The sequence below is a fragment of the Thalassophryne amazonica genome, chromosome 20, assembly GCF_902500255.1.
Source record: "Thalassophryne amazonica chromosome 20, fThaAma1.1, whole genome shotgun sequence".
Lineage (NCBI taxonomy): Eukaryota > Metazoa > Chordata > Actinopteri > Batrachoidiformes > Batrachoididae > Thalassophryne > Thalassophryne amazonica.
In genome coordinates, this window is record NC_047122.1 from 48,190,830 (window position 1) to 48,214,532 (window position 23,703).

A 23,703-nucleotide genomic window follows, 5' to 3' on the forward strand; every position below is an offset into this window, starting at 1 on the left:
AAAATTGGCCAAAAATGACAAATGTCCCAGTATGAATTCCGGATATATTAATAATGTACAGCGAATATATGAGGAACAATCATGGATGTATAAAGCATGTATTGAAGAAACGGATCGGACGCATTGCAATTATCACGGAAATATTACAGATGTATTGTGAATGCGTTGGGCACGTGTGGCGGAAACAGCGATTGTATTGTGCATGTGTGGCATCTGCATTGCCTTTTGAGCGCCTTGGGGCAACTGTTTGTTGTGATTTGGCGCTATACAAGAAAAAAGTTGATTGATTGATTGCGGTCATAAAAGAAGCGCACTCGGGCCTTTCGGCATCACTATTCACACCAACACCACAGCCTCTGCAGCAATAATGCTGGAGTTGGACACGTTGACTGGTATGTTGTTGGATGGCAGCAACTATCACACTTCGTCTTTGGGGATCCATAACTACATCTGTATGTCTCCACAGCTGGACTGACAATGACTGGCAGGTATGTCGATTTCTGTTTGTTATGCATTCGCAAATTGTCCGCAAATCAGATGCAAAGCAGACATAATACAAACACTTTATTCGTGGCCACTCTGTCTGCATTCGCTACAGCTTATTTTAGTTTGTGATGCGGACGTGATAGGCACGCGATATATGCGTTTTACACACTGCCTCAGTCCGCTGCCAAGCCGCAATACTGTGTAAGTTGCGGATAACGGTGGATATACAGCGCATAGTTTGAGTATGTAAGGCAGCTGTCATCCGCAATCAAAATTTTTTGCAGCTCAAAAATCCTGGCAACAGAAAAACGTGCCTCTGCAGATAACTGCGGACGTGTGCGGGTGTCGGCCGACTCATACAAGCATGTTTCACGGATACTGTGGATGTTTAGCGAATATAAACCACTTTGTGCGCAATTCATACGCAAATCTTCCTAAATGCCAGTGGGACCAGGGAATGCAGAACACTGCAGGTCAGTGGAGGAGATTATTTAACAGTCAGATGGTAATCCACAGCTGAAAGGCAAAGAAGTCTTTGCAGACTGAATTTTCATGGTATGGTTAACCACACGACACTGGGAGACAGATTCTTAAAATGCCTGGTTGATGGATGAGCCTGTGGTGACAGAAACTGATGATTAATTGCTACAGAGAAAGTGAAATTGTGAGGAAAGTGTAAGTGGTTCACAGGAAGCCCGCTGCACCCTGAGCAGAACAGATTTGTGAAGACCACAAAGATTCAATTTCAGGCGAAGATTACTGTAGCAATCCTAAGTCACAAATAGAGTAATTCATTCATTTTAATAAAATCTTATTCCACTTTTTTTTTTTCAGAAATAAAATCTTGGCCTTCTTTTAATTTGTGCATGTAAGAAAAAACGTCTTTGGTCAAAAACATGCAAAGAAAAAAAAATGTTGTTAAGCAAGACAGGTTTTAAAACAAAAGTCTGTTAGCAGCTGTGAAATACAAATATATTATTTCCCACAGAGCACTAGGACCAGAGTCGTAATCATGCAGACTCAGTCAGCAGGTTAGCAAGAGCACAGAGCCAACAAGGTTACTCAGCTGGTGAAAGGGGAGGAGGCTTACCAGGGCTTCATAATCTTCTGGAGTTTCTGATAGCGCCTGCAAAAATTTGAGAAACTTTGGTGTCAACGATGGGAATGAAACAACTTAACATTTGAGTTTTAGCCATTAGACGTCACATTTTAGCCAAATTCTTCAAATGGAGAGCACAGACCCTCACCCTACTGTCTGCACAAACCTGTTAAACATCACAAAAAGGATTTATTAGAGAAATTCTGGCACAAAATGCAACTTAAAGCACACCTCTGCATAATTATTTACATGCAAAACAGCACTGCCAAATCCTACTTTTTAGCCTTGCAGCACTGACTAGATTGGAAACAGTGAATGTGGATGTGCACCAAAATACAAAGAATGTCATGGAGCTGAAGGCTAATTTGGAGAAGCTGCAGTTATAACAACCAATAATGCAATGCATACAATCTTACCGCCACATATGAATTTGCGGCAAATGCTTTCATCCTGCAATATGCTGAAACATGCCTAGCAAAAATACCTTTTTTTTTTTTGGTCCTTTTGCAGTCACAGTAAACTAGCCTTTTCCATTATGGAGCACAGTACACAGAAGCTACATTTTCATTTCACAAGAAATTATGCAGACACACATGAAGAAACACAATACACACTGCTTATTTGTATGCAATCATATTATTTCCCATTTCCATATATCATAATGATCAGTTGGATATTACTGTGGTTGAAGTGGCAGTGTAAAATCAAAACTTGTTCTGTGTTTTTGTCAATAGATGGCGATATCTGCCTTCGATTTATAGAGCCCATGTGGTTAACAGCAGCCTGGCCAACTGATTTACATATGAATACAGTTTCTGCACTTCTGGCACACGTGTTAGATCACAGCACTGTTCTCCCCCCTCGAGAGTCTCCAGCTCTGAGCCTCTTGAATAATTACATTTATCTAATTTGTGTGTGTGTTAGAAACTGATACCCATCTGTAGTTCATAAGCTTGTTCTGTTTGAAATTAAAAATGATAACACACACACCCCTCTTTCAGAACTCTCCATCAATGAATACAAAAAGGTAATTTACAGAAAAACATTAATGAAAGAACCTGAAGAGGAGTCATCAATTCTAGTTTCTAAACTGCGCCAAATGAATCAATTGCTTGAGCAAATGATTCGCTGCATCAATAATTTCCACATTTTGAAACCCTGAATTCACTGAAACAGTTGCTTTTTTCTTTTTAACAGTGAAACATTTTACTACAGCAAATTTCATTTAGGTTATATCCCCCCCAAGTGTTGCCACAGTAACTTTGAAAAGTAACTTTATTAGTTACTTTGTACAGATGCTTCATTAGCAGCTGCGGACAACTTGTCGTCACCTGCTGAATGTAACTAATAAATTAACTAGTAATCTGATATGGTTATTTTTCAGATTGAGTACTCAATCTTAAGAGTACCCAAGTTAGATTACTAGCTACAAGTTGTCAGCAGATGCTAATAAAGTAACTGCATAAAGCTGCTAATGAAGTAACTTTATAAACTGTATAAAGTAGCTAAAAAGTAACTAATAAAGTAACTTTTCAAAGAAACTGTGGCAACACTGCCCCCCACCCCCCGCTACAATGTTGATACAGCGAATCATCTACTTAAGCAACTGATTAATTTGGAGCAGTTTCAATTACTTGTCTTTGCTTTAACTTGGTGGATGAAACTGATTCATTGGTTCAGAAATGGTTGTGTTTCAAATCCTTGAAACATTAAAAGAGCCAACTGCATCCACACAGTTAAAACAAAAACAAGTTTAAAACAAAAACTGCCCCATACGAATCAATTACTTAAGCAAATGATTTGATGTCTCAATATTGTGTGTGTGTGTCTCTGTGGGGTGGGGTTACTTTATACAGTTTCTTTATAGTTACTTCATTAACAGCTTTATGCAGTTACTTTATTAGCAAACTGCTGACAACTTGTAACTAATAAGGTAACTAGTAATCTAACGGGTACTCTCAAGATTGAGTCCTCAGCAAAGTAACTAAGTTACTTTGTTGAGGACTCAATTTTAAAATAACCAAGTCAGATTACTTGTTACTTTATTAGTTACATTTAGCAGCTGCCGATAATTTGTCTGCAGCTGCTAATGACGTAACTGTATAAAGTGACTAATAAAGTAACTGTTCAAAGTTACTGTGGCAACGGGGGGGATAACCTAAATGAAAAGTTGTTATAGTAAAATGTATCGCTGTTAAAAGAATAAAGCAACTGTTTCAGTGAATTCAGGGTTTCAAAACGCTGAAATTACTAAATGAAACATTTACTTAAAAATACTAAATGATTCAGTCTCCTCTGACTCCTCTGTTTAAAACAAATGAAGCACTAAATGAAACAACTGCTTCAAAACGATCCAGTGTTTCATAACAGTATGATGAGAATACCTAGCCAACTGTGGGAACCCAACCTCCTCAAATATATTTAGAAGGTCAATAAGAGTTTACTGCCAAGGAAGACATTAATATCGGACTATGAACCTGTATGTTTCTAACAATAACACAACTTAAAAGCTGTACAGTAGATTACAAATCAGAAGCATGAAGGCAGATGGCATCCGGCTGAACAACCGACTGCTCTGTTTGGGAATTCCGTCCAATGAATCTTTTGAGTTGCTTTTGAAAGTTCACTGCTCACAGGCACGAAAAGAAAGCAGTGTTCTTCAACATCAAGCACGTCGGTGTTTGGGTGGTCTGTGCCAGTTGCGGTTTTTACTGTAGTGTGCAGTTTGACCTTACGTGGCTGTTTGAAACAAGCCTCCAGTCACTACATGTGTAAACAATTCTTCAATCAATCTCAGATAGGAAACTCAACAAAACAAGAAAAATGAAAATGCACAAGGCAGAAAATGAGTGTGTCTCAGACAACTGACTGCTGCTGCCCGCCCTGCCAGTTTACACACCCTGTTCATTTACTCATTTTCTATACCCCATTACTACAATTAAGGGTCACGGGGGGGTGGAGTCTATCCCAGCAATCACAGGGGAAGAGACGGGGTACACCCTGGACAGGATGCCCGTCTATAGAGGGCCACATATAGACAAACTCATTCGCAACTACAATCAATTGATTCACCTAACTAGCATGTCTTTGGAAGTGGAAGGAAGCTGGAACACCCAGAGGGAACCCACGTGAACACGGGGAGTACATGCAAACTCCACACAGAAAGGCCCAGGTGGGAAGCATTCCCACAACCTTCTTGCGGTGAGGCAACAGTGCTAACCATTAATCCACTGTGCCACCCCAAATACTGTTGTATTCCACAGAGAAAGATGGTCTTCAACAACAAATGCTTTATTAACAAATCCTTAGCTATTTACAAGAAAGGTTCAAATTACAAGTGCTGGGAAAAACACTGCCAGAGGCCTGCCTGTCTGCCTTATATACTGCTGAAGTTGTTTACTTAATTGCTTCTATAACTTTGTGGAAGAGCACAGTACTAAGCGCAACATTACAGAACAAGCAGGAAAGCTCCAGAAGGCCACAGAACAGTCTAGACTAATCAAGAAATAAGCATGTTTTAGCTTATCTGTAAACAGATCAATCATTCTAGGCTTTTCCACAACACCTCCCCACTGAGCCTGAAGGTGTCCCCTGAAGGCTGATGATCTAGAATGACATCTTCTTCATCGCTTTGGTCTCCGCTTGGAACGGCGTGGGTTGTGTGGTCTGTACTCTGGTGCTGGAATCTTGAACCTCGATGGTGGTGGAGCTTGCTCAGGCAGGTGCACCCCCATCTCCATTGGATGATCTGGAGGTGGAATCATAATCTCCACTTCTGTGTTGATGCTTCTGTCAGCAGAGAAGTCCTCTGGTGGGTTGACATCATCCTCACTGATGTATCTGGAATGTAGCTGCTCCCAGTGACGTCTCCAGGTGGGTCCTCGAGGAATGACCTCCGCACTGACTGATCTGGTACCCAGTCGTTTTGTGATGATGGCAGAAACCCATCTCGGCTGTTGGTCATGACAAGGTCCAAAGTACTCTGCGTAGACTGTGTCACCAACTTGGTAGTTTCGGGTGAGCTTGTCCACGGGTATGGGTAATTCCTACACCTGTAATTTGGTCGCATCCCGTATCTGCTTTCCTTGAGCGATGTGCGCAGGTGACGGCAGCAGAGTGTTGAGCCTTGCTCTGAGTTGCCGACCACTGAGGAGTTCACTTGGCGAGTATCCACAGGATGTCGGCGTATGGTGGTACTGTAGTAGGAACTCCTGAAGTGCTCTCCTTGGTGACAGAGATGACTTGCGTAGCGCCTGTTTGAAGCTTTGCACTAAGCATTTTGCAGATCCATTGGTAGCAGGATGATAGGGTGCTCCTGTGAGGTGCGTGATTCCTCATTCCTTGCACCAGCTCTGGAACTCTTCTGAGGCGAACGATGTAGCATTGTCAGTCACCAGTGTGTGAGGGTGGCCGAAATGAGTGAAGTCCTCCTCCAGAAGATCGATTGTTGCTCTCGACCCAATTGATGTGGTGGGATGAATACACGGATACTTTGAGTATGCATCCGTGACTACCACCCAGTTAGAGACCATGAAGTTGATGGCATGATCGACATGGATCCGGTTCCATGGTTTTTCTGGTAGCATCCAGGGATGAACAGTGGACTGTGGCAGCTTCTTCTGAGTTTCTGCGCACGACTGGCAATGGCGGCTCGCTCCTTCAATAGTGTCATTGATGCCTGGCCAGTACACAGCAGTTCTTGGGAGTTGATTCATCTTCTCCATTCCGAAGTGACTGAGATGTAGGAGTTCCAGGACTTGTGGTCTCAGGTACTCTGGAATCACGACTCTGGATTCATGCAGTAAACATCCATTGCAAATGTTGGGAGTTCCCAACAATTTTCTGAACTTTTCTACCTCATCAGGAACGTCTTTCTGTTTGGGTGGCCAGCCTTCACGTACAAAGCACTTGACCGTGGTGATGACTGGATCTTTCTTCGACTCTTTGTTCAGGAGATTGCTGTCGAGTGGCTTGATTTGCAGACTCAGTGTTCTGATTGTGCACACCATGTTGGTGTCATCACCACTCTCCTTCCCATCGAAGATCTTGTCCTCACCTGCAGGCAGACGACTGAGTGCATCAGCATTTCCTTGGTCTGACATCTGGCGATACTGGATGGTGTAGTCGAACTGGTGCAGCCAGAGAGCCCATCTCGAGAGACGATTGGCTGCCAGCAATGGTGTACCTTTCTTTGGTCCAAACAGTGCGATGAGAGGCTTGTGATCCATAACAAGCATGAAATGTTGACCGTAAAGGTACTGATAGAATTTGTGCAAGCCAAACATGATAGACAGAGCTTTCTTGTGGATTTGACTGTAGTTCCTCTGGGACTTGGACAGTGTCTTGGATGCGTTAGCGATTGGGCACTCGCTCTCGTCAAGGAACCTGTGCCATAGTACTGCTCCAATCCAGACATCTGATGCATCGCAGGACAGTCCGAGAGGTTTCTCTGGATCGAAGTGAACTAGAACTTGGTCCGAACATAGGACGTCTTTGAGCTCCTGGAATGCTCCTTGTTCTTCTGCAGTCCATTTCCAGGTTGATCCTTTTTTGGTTAAGCTGTTCAGCGGTTCGGCCAGTGTTGAAAGGTTGGGCATGAATTTTCCGTAGAACTGTACTGACCCCAAGAAAGATCTAAGGGTGGAAACATCTGTTGGTGGTGGCATCTTGTGGACGGCATCTACTTTGGGGCCTTTTGAAATCCCATCCCGTGACAAGATATGCCCCAGGTATTCAACACTGGGTTGAGCAAAGGTGTATTTCTCTCACCAACAGTGCAGACCCCTGCCGTTGAGCCAGGCGAGTAAACCACGGAGGTTGTTGAGATGATCATCTTTTCCACTCACCAGTATGTCATCCAGATAGACCGCAATGCCTAGCAGATCTAGCGTGAGTTTCTCCATGATCTCCTGGAAGTAATCAGGTGCTGACTTAATACTGAATCGGAGTCTTTGCTGCAGTAGTACTCCACGGTGTGTACTCGACCTAGTCTTCTTTGACTCTGGGGTGTCAGCTTGATCTGGTTGTAAGCATCCACTAGGTCTATCTTTGTGTAGCCATATCCTCCACCCAGCTTCTGCATGAGTACCTCTGGGAGAGGAATAGGTTGCCGATGCATTTCTAACTGGTCACTGGCGCCAGTAGAGTAGTCCCCACAGACTTGAATCTTAGGCTTTAGCTGGCCTGGTAGACTTGGCTTGCGATGTGGGACCACAGGTGTGCCGTAGTCATTGAACTGTATCGGCTTCCAGACTCCTTTGGCAATGCCTTCATCATAGGCCTTGGACAGGTCATCTCTGATTGCAAATGGAACTAGGTGTGGTTTGCAAAAGATTGGTGTTGCATCGGGTTTGAATTTCACATTCAGTTTGAAATCCCTGAGGCATCCCAGTTCTGGTTTGAAGAGATCTGGAAATTCATCGCATAGTTTCTGGCACTCTTGTTGAAGTGCCGTGTCTGACTCAGGAGATGAGACCTGCAACATCTCTGGAACTTGCGATGTTTCCCAAACTGGCTTCAATTTCACAGATTTAATAGCCAGGGCCGATTGCAGAGCCAAATCCAGATTGATTCCCAGCATATAGATGGTATGTTTTCCCAGAATGTTGAGATCTGACATCTTGGTAACTGTATAATCGATGTCTGCATTGATTCCAGTTACTGGATTTTCTGTAACTGCAGTGAACGTCCCAATCACTGGTAGCTCGTGATTGGTTGCTGACTTGTAGCGGTATGTAACAGTCAGTCAGTTTTGGCTTTCCAAGTTGCTGCCAGACTGGCACAGAGATGAAATTCCCTGGGCTGCCAGTGTCGAGTTCCATACTGAACTGCTGCTTCTGGATAGTGAGGGGCACTTCTAACTTGGATGTAACCAAATGGATGTTAAGTTCTGGGTTGATTGCCACTGGTCGGATGATCTTGGTGCTTGCTGTCTTTTTGTTCTGGTAAAGCTTCTTGTGACAGACACTCTCAAGATGTCAGACGATATTGCAAAAATTGCACTTAGTGCCTTTGTTTCGACTCTCTGAAGCCTTGTGATCCTTGCCACAGCAATAGCATGTTGGCCTTGTTGGTGGATCTGGACCGGACTTCTTGAATGTGTCTGGAGGCTTCCTAGATGATCCTTTGGATGAGTCCTTCCTGATTTTGTGGACTGGTTTGGACTTTGTTCCGTAGACAGTCTCTTTGGCCACTTTAGCTGTGCCTTCTGTCTCGACAGTGACCTCGACAGCCTTGGTGAAGGTGAGCTCATTATCCTGGATCTTGAATAAGGCTTTGAGCACTGCTTCATTGTTCATGGAGCAAATGAAGCGTTGACATAGAGCTTCATCCAGCAGATCTTTGATGCTTGCAAAATCACAGGTAGCTGCGTCATGGTGAATGCGGGCCTCTAATTCGTGTAGCATTTCTTCTGGTTTTCGCTGCATGTCATACCAGAATTTGAACTTTTCTCGCACGGTGAACCTTGTTGGATCATACTGATCATCCATGAAATTCTCGATTTGATCCATGGTCAGTTCATTGCTCTTCCTGGGCACCTTCATCTGCTCGGCGAGGTTCGAGAGTTGCTTGTATAAGGCAGGAGATTGGTTGGTCAGGAAGACTTGGGCTTTGATGTCATCAGAGATGGAATTAGCGGCACAGAATGTACTGAATGCATAGTAGTCTTTCCACAATTCTGCTGTGTGATCGAATCCAGCTAACGACGGTGTTGCTTTGGCCGCGGTGGCTCCTCTGCTGAGCGCCATTTTTAGAACGTCCAGTTCTTCCTTACGCTGCCTTGCCTGAAGCTCGAGCTGTCGATTCGCTTCCTTCTGCTGATTTTCCATCTCCGCCTTGTGCTGTGCACGAAGCATTTGTAACTGCTCCTGTAGCACCTTAATTAGATCAGTTATAGCTGTCTCCATTATGATGCATCTAAATCAGAGGTCTCAAACCGGTTCCAGAAAGGGCCAAGAGGGTGCAGGCTTTCTGTGCAACCACCCACTGCAGCAGGTGATTTCACTGATTAACATCACTTTGAGCAGGTGGAATCAGTTAATCAGTGAAATCACCTGCTGCAGCGGGTGGTTGCACAGAAAGCCTGCACCCTCTTGGCCCTTTCTGGAACCGGTTTGAGACCTCTGATCTAAATTCACTGTATCCTCAAATGAAAATGGAAATCCTGCCGACAACGCCAGAAATGCTGTGTTGTATTCCACAAAGAATGATGGTCTTCAACAACAAATGCTTTATTAACAAATCCTTAGCTATTTACAAGAAAGGTTCAAATTACAAGTGCTGGGAAAAACATTGCCAGAGGCCTGCCTTATATAATGCTGAAGGTGTTTACTTAGAATACCATGGAATATTCTATAACTTTGTGGAAAAACACAGTACTAAGTGCAACATTACAGAACATGCAGGAAAGCTCCAGAAGGCCACAGAACAGTCTAGACTAATCAAGAAATAAGCATGCTTTAGCTTATCTGTAAACAGATCAATCATTCTAGGCTGTTCCAAATAACCTGTTCAATCAGAAAAATGTATTATATGTATATCAAAATATCTATATAGATATATATATATAAGCTCTTTACCTATGTAAGGATATTGGAGGTGTCTTGGGAGTATGGCCAATCAGTCTACATGTGTTTTTTGGAGTTAGAAAAGGTGTATTTAGGGTATCCTGTGGGGGGTGGTGCAGGAGTATGGGGTACCAGTTTTGCTGCAATGCGTGACCCTCTATATGAAAATTCAGTAAGGTATATCTTATATATTATATTCCAATTCTAAGGTGGAACTATGCGAGTATACTAAGGTATATTTAAATATCTAAAAAGGAAAGAGTAAAATAGAAGAGTAGAAAAGAGTAGAGTAGAGCCACTTAGGTGCTTGGTCTTGAGAACCAGGGATGGTAGGTTGAAAAGCTTTTTTATCCCATGGGAACTCATGGGAATCCCATGTGTCTGCATTCTCTGCATTACATCAGACCCGTTTCCAGTAGGAGTTGGACAAGGACTACCCCTTGTCACCAATCCTGTTTGTGATGTTCATGAACAGGATTTCAAGGTGCAGTCAGGGATTGGAGTGACTTGGAGTGATCCAGTTTGATGACTTCAGAGCTGCATCTCTGGGTTTTGCAGATAATGTGGTTTTGTTGGCTTCATCAGGCGGTGACCTCCAGTGCACACTGAGCGGGTTTGAGGCTGAGCATGAGGTGGCTGGGATGAGAATCAGCACATCCAAATATAAGACTGTGGTCCTCTGTCGAAAAACAGTGGATTGTTCCCTCTGGATCATGGGAGAATTACTGCCCAAAGTGGAGGAGTTTAAATGTCTTGGGGTGTTGTTCACGAGTGGGGGTAAACTGTAGCGGGAGAAAGACGGATTGGAGCCTCACCTATGGCCATGAGCTTTGGGTAATGACTGAAAGAATAAGATAGTGGATACAAGCAGCAGAAATGAGATTCTTCCATCAGGTATCTGGGCTTACACTCCTGGACAGGGTGAGAAGCTTGATTATCCAGGAGGGATTAGGAGTAGAGCCGCTACTTCTTTGCATCGAAAGGAGCCAGCTGAGGTGGTTAGAGCATCTGGTGAGGATGCTCCCTGGTCATCTCCCCAAGAGGTCTTCCAGATACATCCAACCAGGAGGAGGTCCCGGGGAAGACCCAGCACATGCTGCAGAGATCATATTTCAGAGCTGGCTTGGGAACGCCTTGGGATCCCCTGGGAAGAGTTACAGGACTTGGCTGAGGATAGGGAAGTGTGGGATGAGTTGCTTGCTCTGCTGCCAACGTGGATAAGCGGGTGAAAACAAAATGAGCGTGTGTGTATTAATTTTATATATATATATATATATATATATATATATATATATATATATATATATATATATATATATATATATATATATAATTAATACACACCTCTGCCAGAGTGACCATCAGGCTCTTGGACACCTTCCTGACTAAGGCCCTTCTAACCCAATTGCTCAGTTTAGATGGGCAGCCAGCTCTAGGAAGAGTCCTGGTGGATCCCAACTTCTTCCATTTATGGGTGATGGAGGCCACTGTGCTCATTGGGACCTTCAAAGCAGCAGAAATATTTCTGTACCCTTCCCCAGATTTGTGCCTCCAGACAATCCTGTCTCAGAGGTCTACAGACAATTCCTTTGAATTCATGCTTTGTATGTGCTCTGACATGCTCTGACCTTATATGTAGACAGGTGTGTGTCTTTCCAAATCATGTTCAATCAACTGAATTTACCCCAGGTGGACTCCAATTAAGCTGTAGAAACATCTCAAGGATGATCATTTGAAACAGGATGCACCTGACCTCAATTTTGAGCTACAAGGCAAAGGCTATTAATACTTATCTACATGTGATTTCTTATAAATTTGCAAAAGTTGAAAAAAAAAACTTTTTCTACATTGTCATTATAGGGTATTTTGTGTATAATTTTGAGGAAAGAAATGAATTTCATCTATTTTTGAATATTTCTATAACATAAAATGTGGAAAAAGTGAAGCACTGTATATCTATATATATATCTATATATCTATATCTATATCTATATATATATATATATATATATATATATAAATAAACAGAATTATGTTTTTCCTCTGAATTTCAGTTTACAAAATGCTGCCACTGGAGTCACATACTTTTCTTTGTTTAATTAAAGTCAAACCTTTAACATAATGTGTTGAACATTATTTCTTGCTGTTACAGTTACCTGTATCATACTGGACTTACAGTGACCAATAAGAAATTATTTGAGGGGAAGTGAACACAGCAGTGATGTGTGGAAAAACCTGAGACAAACATACAAACATCTGGTCAAAGACTTACTCAGTTCCACTCTCCACCATCTGAGTGAGCAGCGAGATGCCATCTAGGTTTATGAACTCCTGGGCAAAGGTGATGTCCCGAGATGCACTGGCCAGGTCTTTGAGCGCCTCTAACTTGGCATCCATGCTGGATGATTGGATTCGCTCATGAAGCTTGGTTGCAGTCAGGAACTTAACAAGAAAAAGGGGAAGTAGGAGGAACAGAAAGATGCATGGACGCCAGAACACAAAAAGATTATGTTCATGTCCAGTGGTGTGCACAGTTATTTCAATCTACTAACTGATAATTAGTGAAGGTAAATTTTTAGCAAATTCTGAAAACACCAACAGACCAATTAGCTTCTGATAAATGTAGTACTGCTAACTTTAAGTCCACTAGCCTAACACTTTTTAAAAATCAATTTTAACACCAAAAACATTGCTAAAGCCTAAAAATCATACAAGATTGTTTCTGTTGGAGCTTATGGTTCATTTGTCCCAACATCACGGGGGAGATTTATTGATAAATATTTTAATTTCAGAGAGCAGTATCTATTTTTAATGTTCATGTTTTTGTCCCAGTTATTATTTGTATGTATATAAACGCGTCTTCTTCTCATAACAGAATCTTTTCCTGCTGTATCAGTTAGCAGTTAGTTAATGTGTTAGCCTCTTTCAGCATCGCTGGGTTTAGCCATTTTAATAACCATAACATGGCTGTATGTTTTCCTGCACAGATATGGTAAGTTCGAGCTGTTCCATTTTGTTGGCCAGTGATCTTGCATTTGTGATTAAAAGATATAGTAAAGTTTGGTGTGAGTATTTGTGTTGCTAAAGCCAGCATTAGCATTAGCAACCCTGGCTTTACTTCCAATCTCTGTGCCTACTAAAGTGGTTTCCGGGTGGATCCAAGAGGACCCCGGTGGACTGACTGGTTCTGACAGACTATTGTTGTAAAATTTGTCATTGTTAAATGCAAACTATTAAACTGATGTTTAACAGTGAATGTCACATGTATGATATGCTAATGGATCTATACAGGCGGCCACTTGTTCACATCACCTTCATATCCACGTGTTTGATTAGAGATCTACTCCAAATAACTAAATGCATATAATAAAAGTTAGTGGTCATGTCTGTGAAGGTTTTTAGACATTTATCAGTTTAGAGATATCACAGTTAACTTTTAATTTAGCAGATTACCGGTTACTGAAGCTAACATTTAGCTGAGCTGTGCCCACCACTGTCCATGTCCTATCAATCACAACCACAAGATGAAAACAATTAAAATGACTCATGAAGAAACCTCCTGGTAATAAATAACTTACAGGGGAGGTGGTCAAGCGTAGGATTGAGCCATTCTTGATGTCATTGCGATTCTGCGGAGAGGTGCCAAGAGAAAAAGCGTCAGTTGATCAGAACTTAAAGCCTATTTTAAATTGGACATTAACATTAAGAACTGAGGAAGATAAGCAAACCTTTTCTGTGATGTAGAAGTTTGTGGAGTCAGCATTCTGGAGAGCAAAGTTCTCGTGGCTCCCCAAGGACCACCTAAATGTTACCACACAGAGAAAAAACAGGGCGCACAGTATTAAAGTAGCAGTGCATCTTGTGTAAAACGCAGCTAATAGGACTCAAATATGGAGAGGATTTTTGCAAGAAACCCTCAGAGAATCATTTGCAAATCGACACACACATATAAGGAAAAGGCAGTCTTACCCCTCACACACTTCTTTAATGATGGCTGAGAGAGGCTTTTTCTGTGGAGGAGAGGCATAGCTACATTTAGTGTACGTCCGGAGATTTACTTCCTAAAACAACAGTCGACTTAAGAGTGAGCTGTAATTATTTTATATTACGGGACTGGCACAACCAGACACTGATCCTCAGGAGTCTGTTTATCCAACACGCTCAAGCTCAGTGATCATGTCTGCGGTGCCAATTCATTCATTATTCTGTCAAATGTAAAACTGCGTAGGCTTGTCCAACCATTAAAACCAAAAGAGTGTTTAAAGGATGGTTTGGGATTGCTTATCCTCACTGGGACAACACATTTTATCAAAACACTGGAGCACACCACACAAATATCACACATACAAAAACCTCACAATAAATCAAGCACCGAGTCCTTGAATTTTATATTTACATCCTGGATTTACTCAAGAGAGTTCAACAGAAAGGTTATTGTACAGACCACAAACAATAAGGATGACTTGAAGAAAGAATGGCAGCATGCACATGTGACAATAAAAGAAAATACGAGACAGACGAGGTGGGTGGAATGTTATGGTTAACAAAAGGCAAGATAGACAATTTAAAAAAGGGGGTGTGGGGATGCAATCAGCACGTTAAAAAAGACCACAAACTAGAAGCTGATGAAAGTGAGAGAGCAGCAATGTGGTCACTGGAATGAGAGAGAGAGAAGGGATTAGGAAGACAGCAGGAAGGAGGACAAAATGAGAAGCTTGCAAAATGCGTACGGGGGGAGAGAGGTGACAAATACAGGGAAAGGCTGTGTTTGCCACGCCAGTCAGTGTTAGCATCTGCTCGCTCTCTGCTGCTGCTGCTTATTTGGGATGCACAGTATGCCATGCTGCAGAAGACTAAAGAAATACTGCAGTACACACGAGGAATATGAAAGCCTCTGAAGCAAAATGATTGTACAATAGGCTACCTACAAATTATTTGCAGTCTGTTTTAGCCTTACCACAAAGACAATGCATCAGACCTCTGATGTCATGTGATAACATCGCAAAGTCAAAACATCATCTGGTCCACGGGTGCAATTTGGTGGGGGATAGGGGGGACATGTCCCCCCACCTTTTCAACCGGGGGGGACAGAATATGGTATGTCCCCCCCCACCTTCTGACATATATGTGTGTACTTGAAACATGCTATGCCAGTCTTATGTGCAAACCATGTCAGTCTTATATGCAAAACCATGTCAGAATAGTATCTTTGTTTCTGCACGTATGTATTTTTAGCAGCATTGACTTGTTTACAACACCTGTTTCTTGTTTGTCACAATCTGAATTTTCTGGGACTGCATTTGCCCAGATTTGAAACCAAAAATATATGCCTCTAGGGACTAGTGTCTACACATAAGTATCAATGGACCATATGCTAATTTACTAAATTCTGAAAGTTAGAAAAGGAAATCAGAAAAGCTATCTGGGACCTCAGAAAGCCCATCTGCAATTATTGCTTGATCTCCAAAATCAGTCTATGCAAGCGAAATTATGTTCAGTATGAGTGTTGTCATTAGTGCCACTTTGAAAATTAAATTCATGATAAGTAATTTATCCTAAACTTATGATCTGTTGTTTTTTCAAACTTATGCAAAAAGAAATCTTGAGAAAAAAAATACAGTATGTGATAGTTAATAATTATTAAGAGCCTGTTCTTTCATATTTATGAATACATTTTACCACATTGCAGTTGTTTTTTAATGAAAACTCAACCTATCATTCTTTTTGAGTTCTACACATGTGGTGATACCTTATTTACACCAGGATGTTAATAAAATCAATGCTGGCTATTCTCAGAATAAAGTACTTATATCCACAGTTTCAAATTGCATAAGTCAAATGGTGTCCACTTTATGGTCTTCTTAAAACATTAAAATTACTGCTCTGGATGCTCAGAATGCATCTGAGCTTATCTAGAAACTGTTGGCTTCTGGGGGCCTAAAGCAGCCCCCAGACCCCCAGTCTATAGGCTTCGGCCCTGCGGGCCTCGCACTTTGTCCCCCCCAATTTCTAGTTCTAAATTGTGGCCTTGATCTGGTCACAATGAGGTACTGCAATCATCTGATTGCTTAGATTTCTTTCTATTTTAATGAGAAGAAGAAACAACTACAAAATACTTCAAATGCCCAATAACATGACTTCCAAATATGGGAAATATTCAATGCCTTTTTTTGGTCTTTTATCATTTTTGGATGATTGGCTCATTCTAATTTGGATCATCATATGATCACTTTAAATGTCTAAATACATGCTCCTTTGCACCAGAAATGGTTTATTACGTCCGCCAAGTGCGTAATAAAATCATTGTTTATTTAGTTGTCTGCCTGTCTGTCTGTCTTTCTGGTAGCAGGATTACGCAAAAACTACTGACAAAATTTTCACCACAGATACATATTAGGCAAAGAAAGAACCCATTAAATTTTGGAGGCAATTTGAATCCGGATCCAGATTTCACTTTATATAGGCTTGAAAGATTACCGTTAGCAGGATTATGTCAAAACTACTGCACAGATTTTGCTGAAATTTTCAACACAGATACATATTAGGGCATGGAAGACTCCATTACATTTTGGAGGTATATATATATATATATATGCTTTGAAGGATTACGTCAAAACTACAGCACAGATTCTCACCAAATCTGCATGACAGATAGATGTTAGGGCATGGAAGACTCCACTGCATTTTAAAGGTGATCCAGATCTGGATTGGTGGACACAAACCTCTGTTTGCTCTTGTTTCTAAATGCAAACTGTTGAACTTGGTACATTAATATTATTTGCTTTGCACATTACAGGTTTCAACAATAAGAGCCATTTAATCTTTTGTTTAGCTTAAACCACCTGGCAGCCCTTGAACTCCTGTTATCGGACGCAGCACACGGCCATTTTTAATTGGACAGATAACAGCTACTTCATCTCTTTTTCTTTTGATGACATTGAGTTGCACAACTATCAGACCTCGATTAAAAGTGACTGCTGACAACATGATGGGTGGCATTAATTACAGACATTTCTTGCCACTGTCGCATACTGTCATAATTTATCATATGTTTTACCATCATGCATGAGAGATCGTCTGGTAAAATGCTTTTTTCTTCCTCTTCGCACTCAGTTTTTTTGTTTGTTTGTTACAGTACCCATTCTTAGCACACAATGCCCATAATACATGGTCATATTATACAACTCATAGGCCAATACAGGCAAGTGGTAATAATATGTACAGGCAAGCAGGGTACATTGTGAAGTGCGTCTGAGTGTTGTGCTCTTTAAAATAAAAATATAAAAAACTGTGATGGACTTAGGTCTGGGTTTTGGTCATGTGGCGCATTCCTCAGGGCATGACGAGAAATGGGGATGGGCTGGTTGTCTGCCTGGGTAGCAACCACCCAGGACCCTAGGCAGTTCCACAGTGTGGGGGGCATGCTCTCTGATGTGATCTGACCTATGATGGGGATGCTTAACTTTTTCTCATCAACACTAACTCTGTTTACTAAGGTCCACACTTAGATTTATTCCACTTCTACAGATGTACTCTTCTACAGATGTGTGTTTTCTGACCAAAAGTCAAAACACACATATTTTATTTAAAATTTACACTCAAACTGCAAACACATGAACAGTGACAAATATGACTCTTTCCACAAAATAACACTTACACATTTCCACTTATGCACAGTTGTACATGTTGTACCCACTCCCTCAGCACATGACTCACACACCCATACGCTGCTGCACAGCCTATTGTACAGGGGAGATACAGCGGTGGGGACGTGGGGGGGGGGGGGGGGGGGGGGGGGTTGATGGTGGCGGGAAAGAGAGGAGACAAAGCGTAGGTTTCACACTTGCAACAAAAGATGGGGAGGAGGAGTGAGAGGGTGAATGAATGAAACAGAACGTAAAAAAAAGCATGGAGGAGGCAACAAATAACAGGAACGAGGAGAAGACACAGTGTGACGATGCCAGGCAGAGAGAGGAGAGTCAAAACAGAAAAGCAGAGGAAGTGGAGGAGACAAGGCTCTTTAAACAACTATAAAAGACACAAAGAAGAGTGTGACTTTTTTTTTTAATCACAATATATATAAGCATCAATGCTTAAATGCTTGAAACACCTTGCAGCCAACAGCATATTGTAGTCTGTAGTTCAATGTGTCATTCAGCGCTTCATCCATTCAGAAGAGCAACCATGGCCCCAGGCGTCACGGTGACTCATTAGAACTCCCATGAGTCAGACTCAGAACGGACCACTTTACACACAGTGTCTGTAATTGAACAGTGTTGCAGTAAACATGTCATTTCCTCACACAAGAGGGAGTCACTGTTTTGGACTATTTATTTTATTAGCCTGTTAGCCAGTGTGTGTTAGATGCAGAAATCTGCTGACATTCAGAATGACCACTGGAATTGCTGCATGCTCAATAATCTGTCAACAATCAGCATGAATTCAACATCAGAAATTGCTTCAGTTTCATATTAAGCTTTACACATTTAACTACCGTGTTGCCCGTGGGGATCCACGGGCTCTAGTTTGGGTAATGTTTATAAAATAGGCAGCTGACATTTTTCAAGGATGGCAATAAATTATGCAAAGTTTCTATAATGATTTGGAATGGCGTGTGAGTTCAGAATGTAAATATTAATGTCCACTGTTCACTGTTGTTAGCTAATATCAGTAGTTTCTCCAAAAATATTAGTCCTACCAACGTTCCATTTTGGCAGCTTTCATCCTTGACCCAAAATACAAAAGCATACCAAACGGCAAATGTCAACTCTCTCCCGTTTCTCCTTGAATGAAGGTACACGCATGCACGCACGCGCACACACACACACACGCTACTTGGCTTTTAATATATACGAGATGATTTAACGCCCCCTGCTACAATGGCATGCAAGTCCAGAATGTAATTATCAATGTCCATTGTTCAGTGTTGTTAGCTGATATCTGTAGTTTCTCCAAAAATATGAGTCCTATCAACGTTCTGTTTTTGTGCTGTTCAATTTCAAGGTCAATTTTAGTTTGTACAGGAGTCAAAAGTTAAAGCTGCTTCAATTTCAGTAAAAATTATGCAAATTATTGATTGAAATAAAAAGATTAATAAATGGAATAGTTTTGACAGTGTTGAATGTTTGGTCTCCAAAGTAAAGGTCCAACAAGGTTGACGTCTATTGAATTCAATGACAGGTGGTATATGTTACGCTGTAACATGATAACTAAGCATGACAGATGGTGCAAACTATTCCTTATTAGAACCCTATTAACCCAAACTATAATAATGTATAGACCTACTTTTGGTCTGGTTGTTTCAGGTGTCAGTCAAAGAGTGTATTGCAAGGCACAAACTTAGCCAATTGTTTCTTGTCTGTTGTGTCAGTGTACACTCCAAAGTGGTGTGTGATAGCTCAGTGAGGAAGACTTTACTCATAGCTTTACTCAGTGACTGAGAACTACTACTACACAGTTGACACTCCACTGGTTATGGTTCAGTTCAATATAACCAAAGGCACCGACAGGTGAGGTTACAAGGACTGTGTCGACCCCCAAATATCTGGCATCTATGATAAAAAAATTTCTCAGTGCTACTTCACTTTGCAAAAAGCTGGGGACTATAAATTGCAGGATTTCCTTTATAGCATCCACAGTGGCACCACTGAACACAGTACTCCCATACTGGTGGCGTAACTAAGGAAATTGTTGATGCTTATTGATCGTGGAAAGATGCTGGAGACTCCTGGGAACTGCAGGGTCTATAGACATACCCAGTTCATGGATTCAGACTACATGTGTCTCCAAAGGGTAATGTTGAAGTCCTGCAGACTGACATCTGCAGAGCATCAGAGAAAAGTCTGGCTAGACATGAATATCGGACAGTTTTTTTAAGTCTCTGAACACAATCTAGTGGAAGGACATGCAACTATGGACAACTACTGAGGCAGAGCAAACATGAGAACCTGACAGTTACCAGGGATTGCACTGGAGTCACCAATGTTCACAAGTGGATGCGTTTCATCAAGATCAGAATAAACACCTCCTCCGACCCTCAGAGATTAAACACCTTCTAGAGTGGGGAGGAGGAAGTGTTTCATATTATTATCCAGGCATCATAAGGCATGGTTTAGTGGTAATTCCTGACTACACAGGGGGCTGTGAAGGCACTGCCGGTAGATATTTAATAGACAAATATGTGCGCAGGTAACACACCATCTCTTGTCTAGTGACCATCAGCTTGCTTACACAGGAACTGAACCACTGCTTTCCTCCAAACCTAACCCTTATTCCGCCACAGTCATGGAAAGTGACAATACAGTGCTGACAGATGACTCTGCCATACTGGGCTGTTGGGTCAGCTACTTTGAACAGTTGCATAATGCTGATTTTCGTGCCAGGATGTCAGACATCTGTGGTGCGATGCTTCTGTTGGCTGACTGCAAGTCAGTTGCAAACCACTGAATCTCCATGAGATTGCAAAGGTTGTGAAACAGCCAAAGTCAGAGGTCTGCACTATCATGCTGAACTTCTCCAGGCAGGTAGAGATGCCGCTCTTGTATTGCAAGTAAACTCTGCTTCTATTTTGGAGACGGATGTCGTCTCACTGAGTAAGGATTCCTGATATGGACTTATGTAACATATGTGAAGAAAACATTAAAACTATAGTGCCACTGAGCTTTTTAACATTCAAGTCATAAAAAAACTTATTTGGCACCACTATGCTTTTATTTATTAGCCTTTAAATAGGGGATTCATAATATGACATTGCCAATATGATCAAAATCTGCATCGTCTAGAAAAAAAAAGTTCCCCTGAAGGGAAAATTTCCAAAAGAACAGACAGCCTTGAACTACTTAAGTAGTGACCTATACAGTCTATGATAGCAATGTCATAGATCACGTGGGGGCTTCCCCCGACTTGTGCAAGGGATGCCAGGAAGCACATGGTGACAGGCAATCAGAGTACAGAAAGGCTGGTGACATCACTGGCTGCTCTCTTGAACAAAACTATTCAAAATGGCAGGAAATGCCCCAAAACAGTCGAGCTTCTGTATAAACCTAGTATGTTTCTCATATATTTTATAAAAGTTAGTAAGAAATAAACATATAAATCTAACAAAGCTGTTTTTTTTAAACCAGATAAGGCCTCTCAACTGATTTAAAAGACATCTTATAGGCATTATAGCATGCAGAGAGCTTGAACGTGCCCCACACAAGGTCAAAGGTAACTTCTGGTAATGTCAAAACCTCATGCATGCACACACACATGTTCCTGCAGACAGTGTTAAAAGGAAAATAAAATATTCATTAGGTAATACCCCCCAGATAAATATGTTGTCTTCATTAAAATGAGCTGTAATTTTGCAACGTTTCAAAAATAAACCAACATTATAATGCTGGGATTTCAGCAGAAACTACATTTTTTTTCCAGTTTTGTGACATTTGGAAGGCCATAAAGCTTTAAATAAGCCATTTCAAACCTCAATTATTATTATTATTGTTATTTTTTTTACTGCTGAGGAATTTCTAAATACACTTGCATTAGTAGTGCTTTGATCACGTTTAACATGAAACTCCATATTATGACCCCTTTTAAAAGAGTCAATTCAATCTGGGAACATGCGCTGAACACCACAGAACTTTTAAAAACTCTGTATATGAATAAGATATCATTCTTTGTGTGTTTGGACACCTACCTGGTCAATCTCCATGAGCTTCGGGTAGGCCCCCGGCCACTCAATGGCCACCTTGACAATGTCTGCTGGTGGTGGCATGGCTGCTGGCGAAGGTGGTTGGTGTGGGTCTTGTTGCCTCACACCTCCTTCACTACTACTGGAGGAGGCTCATCCAAACCTGCTGGACAAGGGCAAAGAGATGAAAGATGAAGTTAGTTAATTCACGTTCATACATTTAACGGTTTATAGAAAAATATCCAGTGAACCCACTTACAAACATTAGATTTTTATTTTTGTTCTTTAGCGTTTCATTGGCAGATTGCCAAACTCAAGATGGCTAGCTGCACTACTATTATAGAAACAATCTATCCAACAGCTGCCATCCAGCCACGAACCCACATTTATTTGTACGTATCAGTGCTAACTTGGGAACCTCAATATTTCATGCAAATTCATTCATTCATACAGAGCTTTGGCCACCATGTGACTCAACCTGGCATAAGTGCTACACTGGCAACAGAAAAAGATGATCTCACTTATGGGAACTAATGGGACCAAACAAAACAAATCGATTTCAAGTGCTCAAAGGTTATTGCACACTTTTATTCCAAAAGATAATCAATGCAATGATCACAATACCAATTCATCAAATATCAAAGGCATGTATAATGCAACTAAAGTGATTTTCACAACAACTTTAACCCTCTAGGGTTCGGGGGCATTTTTTGGACAGTTCACTTGCCTGGCATAAATGTTTTATTATTGCTGTTAACAGCTCTCCCTGCATCCCACAATCAAGTTTTATGTCTTTTTTTTTCAGGACAACCTGTGCTTTCAGAATATATATGTTTTTGTTGTGTTTTATAAGTGCAATAAAGGTTTACAATCAAAAATAGGCAAGGAAAAAATAAAGCGAAAAATCATTTTCCACACACATTTATTCAAAACACACAGCAAGCTATAATAAACAACTGTTTTGACACTTTATAAAGGTAATTTGAGGTCTTGTGTGAAAGACTGTACAACAATAAGGTTCAAACAATAAACACAAATGCACATTTTGAACAATATATACAAAATGGTCTGTGCGTTTTGTTGTCCATTGATATGGTAAACAGTGCTTTACACAGAGAAAGCAACAGAGTTATTCAGTAACATTCACATGCAAACTAGTGGAGCAATCCTGATAGTTACACACTCTTTGTTTGAGCATGTGAGATTGTCATCAGAGGCTCTCCGTGTGCTCCTGCTTTCACTGATCGCTGTGTGTAATGGTGCAGGGCACACTGAGTATGTACTAATAGTATGTACTCATTGGAGCATCCAGGGAGCTATTCAAACGGGCCAACTAGTAACACATCACTCCTGAAAATGATCTTTGGCTTTTCACATGAGGTAAATCTGCTCTACGATTGGATTTTGGAAAACCATGTAACGGTGAACCAATTCCGATTGGACACTCACATTGCACACATCATCACACAGCTTCTATGAGGAGTACAAAGATGGCCTATGGCTGGCTTGAAAGCCCACAGAGAACTTTTCAGCAAAAAAAATAAATAAAAAGTAAGTTTCTATCTCATATCTTTCAAAAGTTATTTATAATTTAGTAAAGCTTGGTCTTAACCGTCGTATATGACAACGTCGGCCCCAAAGGGTTAAAGAGCCAAAACAGATTGAATGTGATGATGCTGCAAGATGCACAAAGGCTCAATGTTCCCTTTGCTTGCTCTCCTTATATTACAATGTTTTGGGGGGGGTTTTTTTGGACAACTGCAAAACAATGAAGTATTCAAACTGACAAAATAAAAAATCATTAAGAATTTGATGTGTAATGCTATCTGCTAAAAAATCCTGTTATTAGATGGGAAAGTGCTGGTATCAGTTAGGAT

At 41.2% G+C, this 23,703-nt stretch overlaps 1 protein-coding gene and 1 long non-coding RNA gene across 7 annotated transcripts in view; one reads left to right on the forward strand and one right to left on the reverse strand.

Moving 5' to 3' along the window:
* The window catches only part of elmo1 (engulfment and cell motility 1 (ced-12 homolog, C. elegans)), a 194,661-nt gene that overhangs the window by 94,846 nt on the left and 76,112 nt on the right, over window positions 1-23,703 (reverse strand). For 4 of the 6 annotated variants that reach the window (XM_034160650.1, XM_034160649.1, XM_034160647.1 and 1 more), the window contains exons 2-7: window positions 21,833-21,989; window positions 14,122-14,162; window positions 13,881-13,953; window positions 13,731-13,781; window positions 12,425-12,594; window positions 1,577-1,612 (exon numbers count right to left, since the gene is read on the reverse strand). In XM_034160650.1, coding sequence (XP_034016541.1) covers window positions 1,577-1,612; window positions 12,425-12,594; window positions 13,731-13,781; window positions 13,881-13,953; window positions 14,122-14,162; window positions 21,833-21,910 — 449 coding nt within the window. In that variant the 5' untranslated portion in view covers window positions 21,911-21,989. Of the gene's footprint in view, window positions 1-1,576; window positions 1,613-12,424; window positions 12,595-13,730; window positions 13,782-13,880; window positions 13,954-14,121; window positions 14,163-21,832; window positions 21,993-23,703 lie in introns of all 6 variants that reach the window. The other 2 variants (XM_034160646.1, XM_034160648.1) reach the window with 2 other exon arrangements.
* LOC117501696 lies at window positions 3,506-22,071 on the forward strand. The gene is made up of 3 exons (XR_004558067.1): window positions 3,506-3,573; window positions 14,003-14,013; window positions 22,061-22,071. It is a non-coding gene; the product is annotated as an uncharacterized LOC117501696 (long non-coding RNA).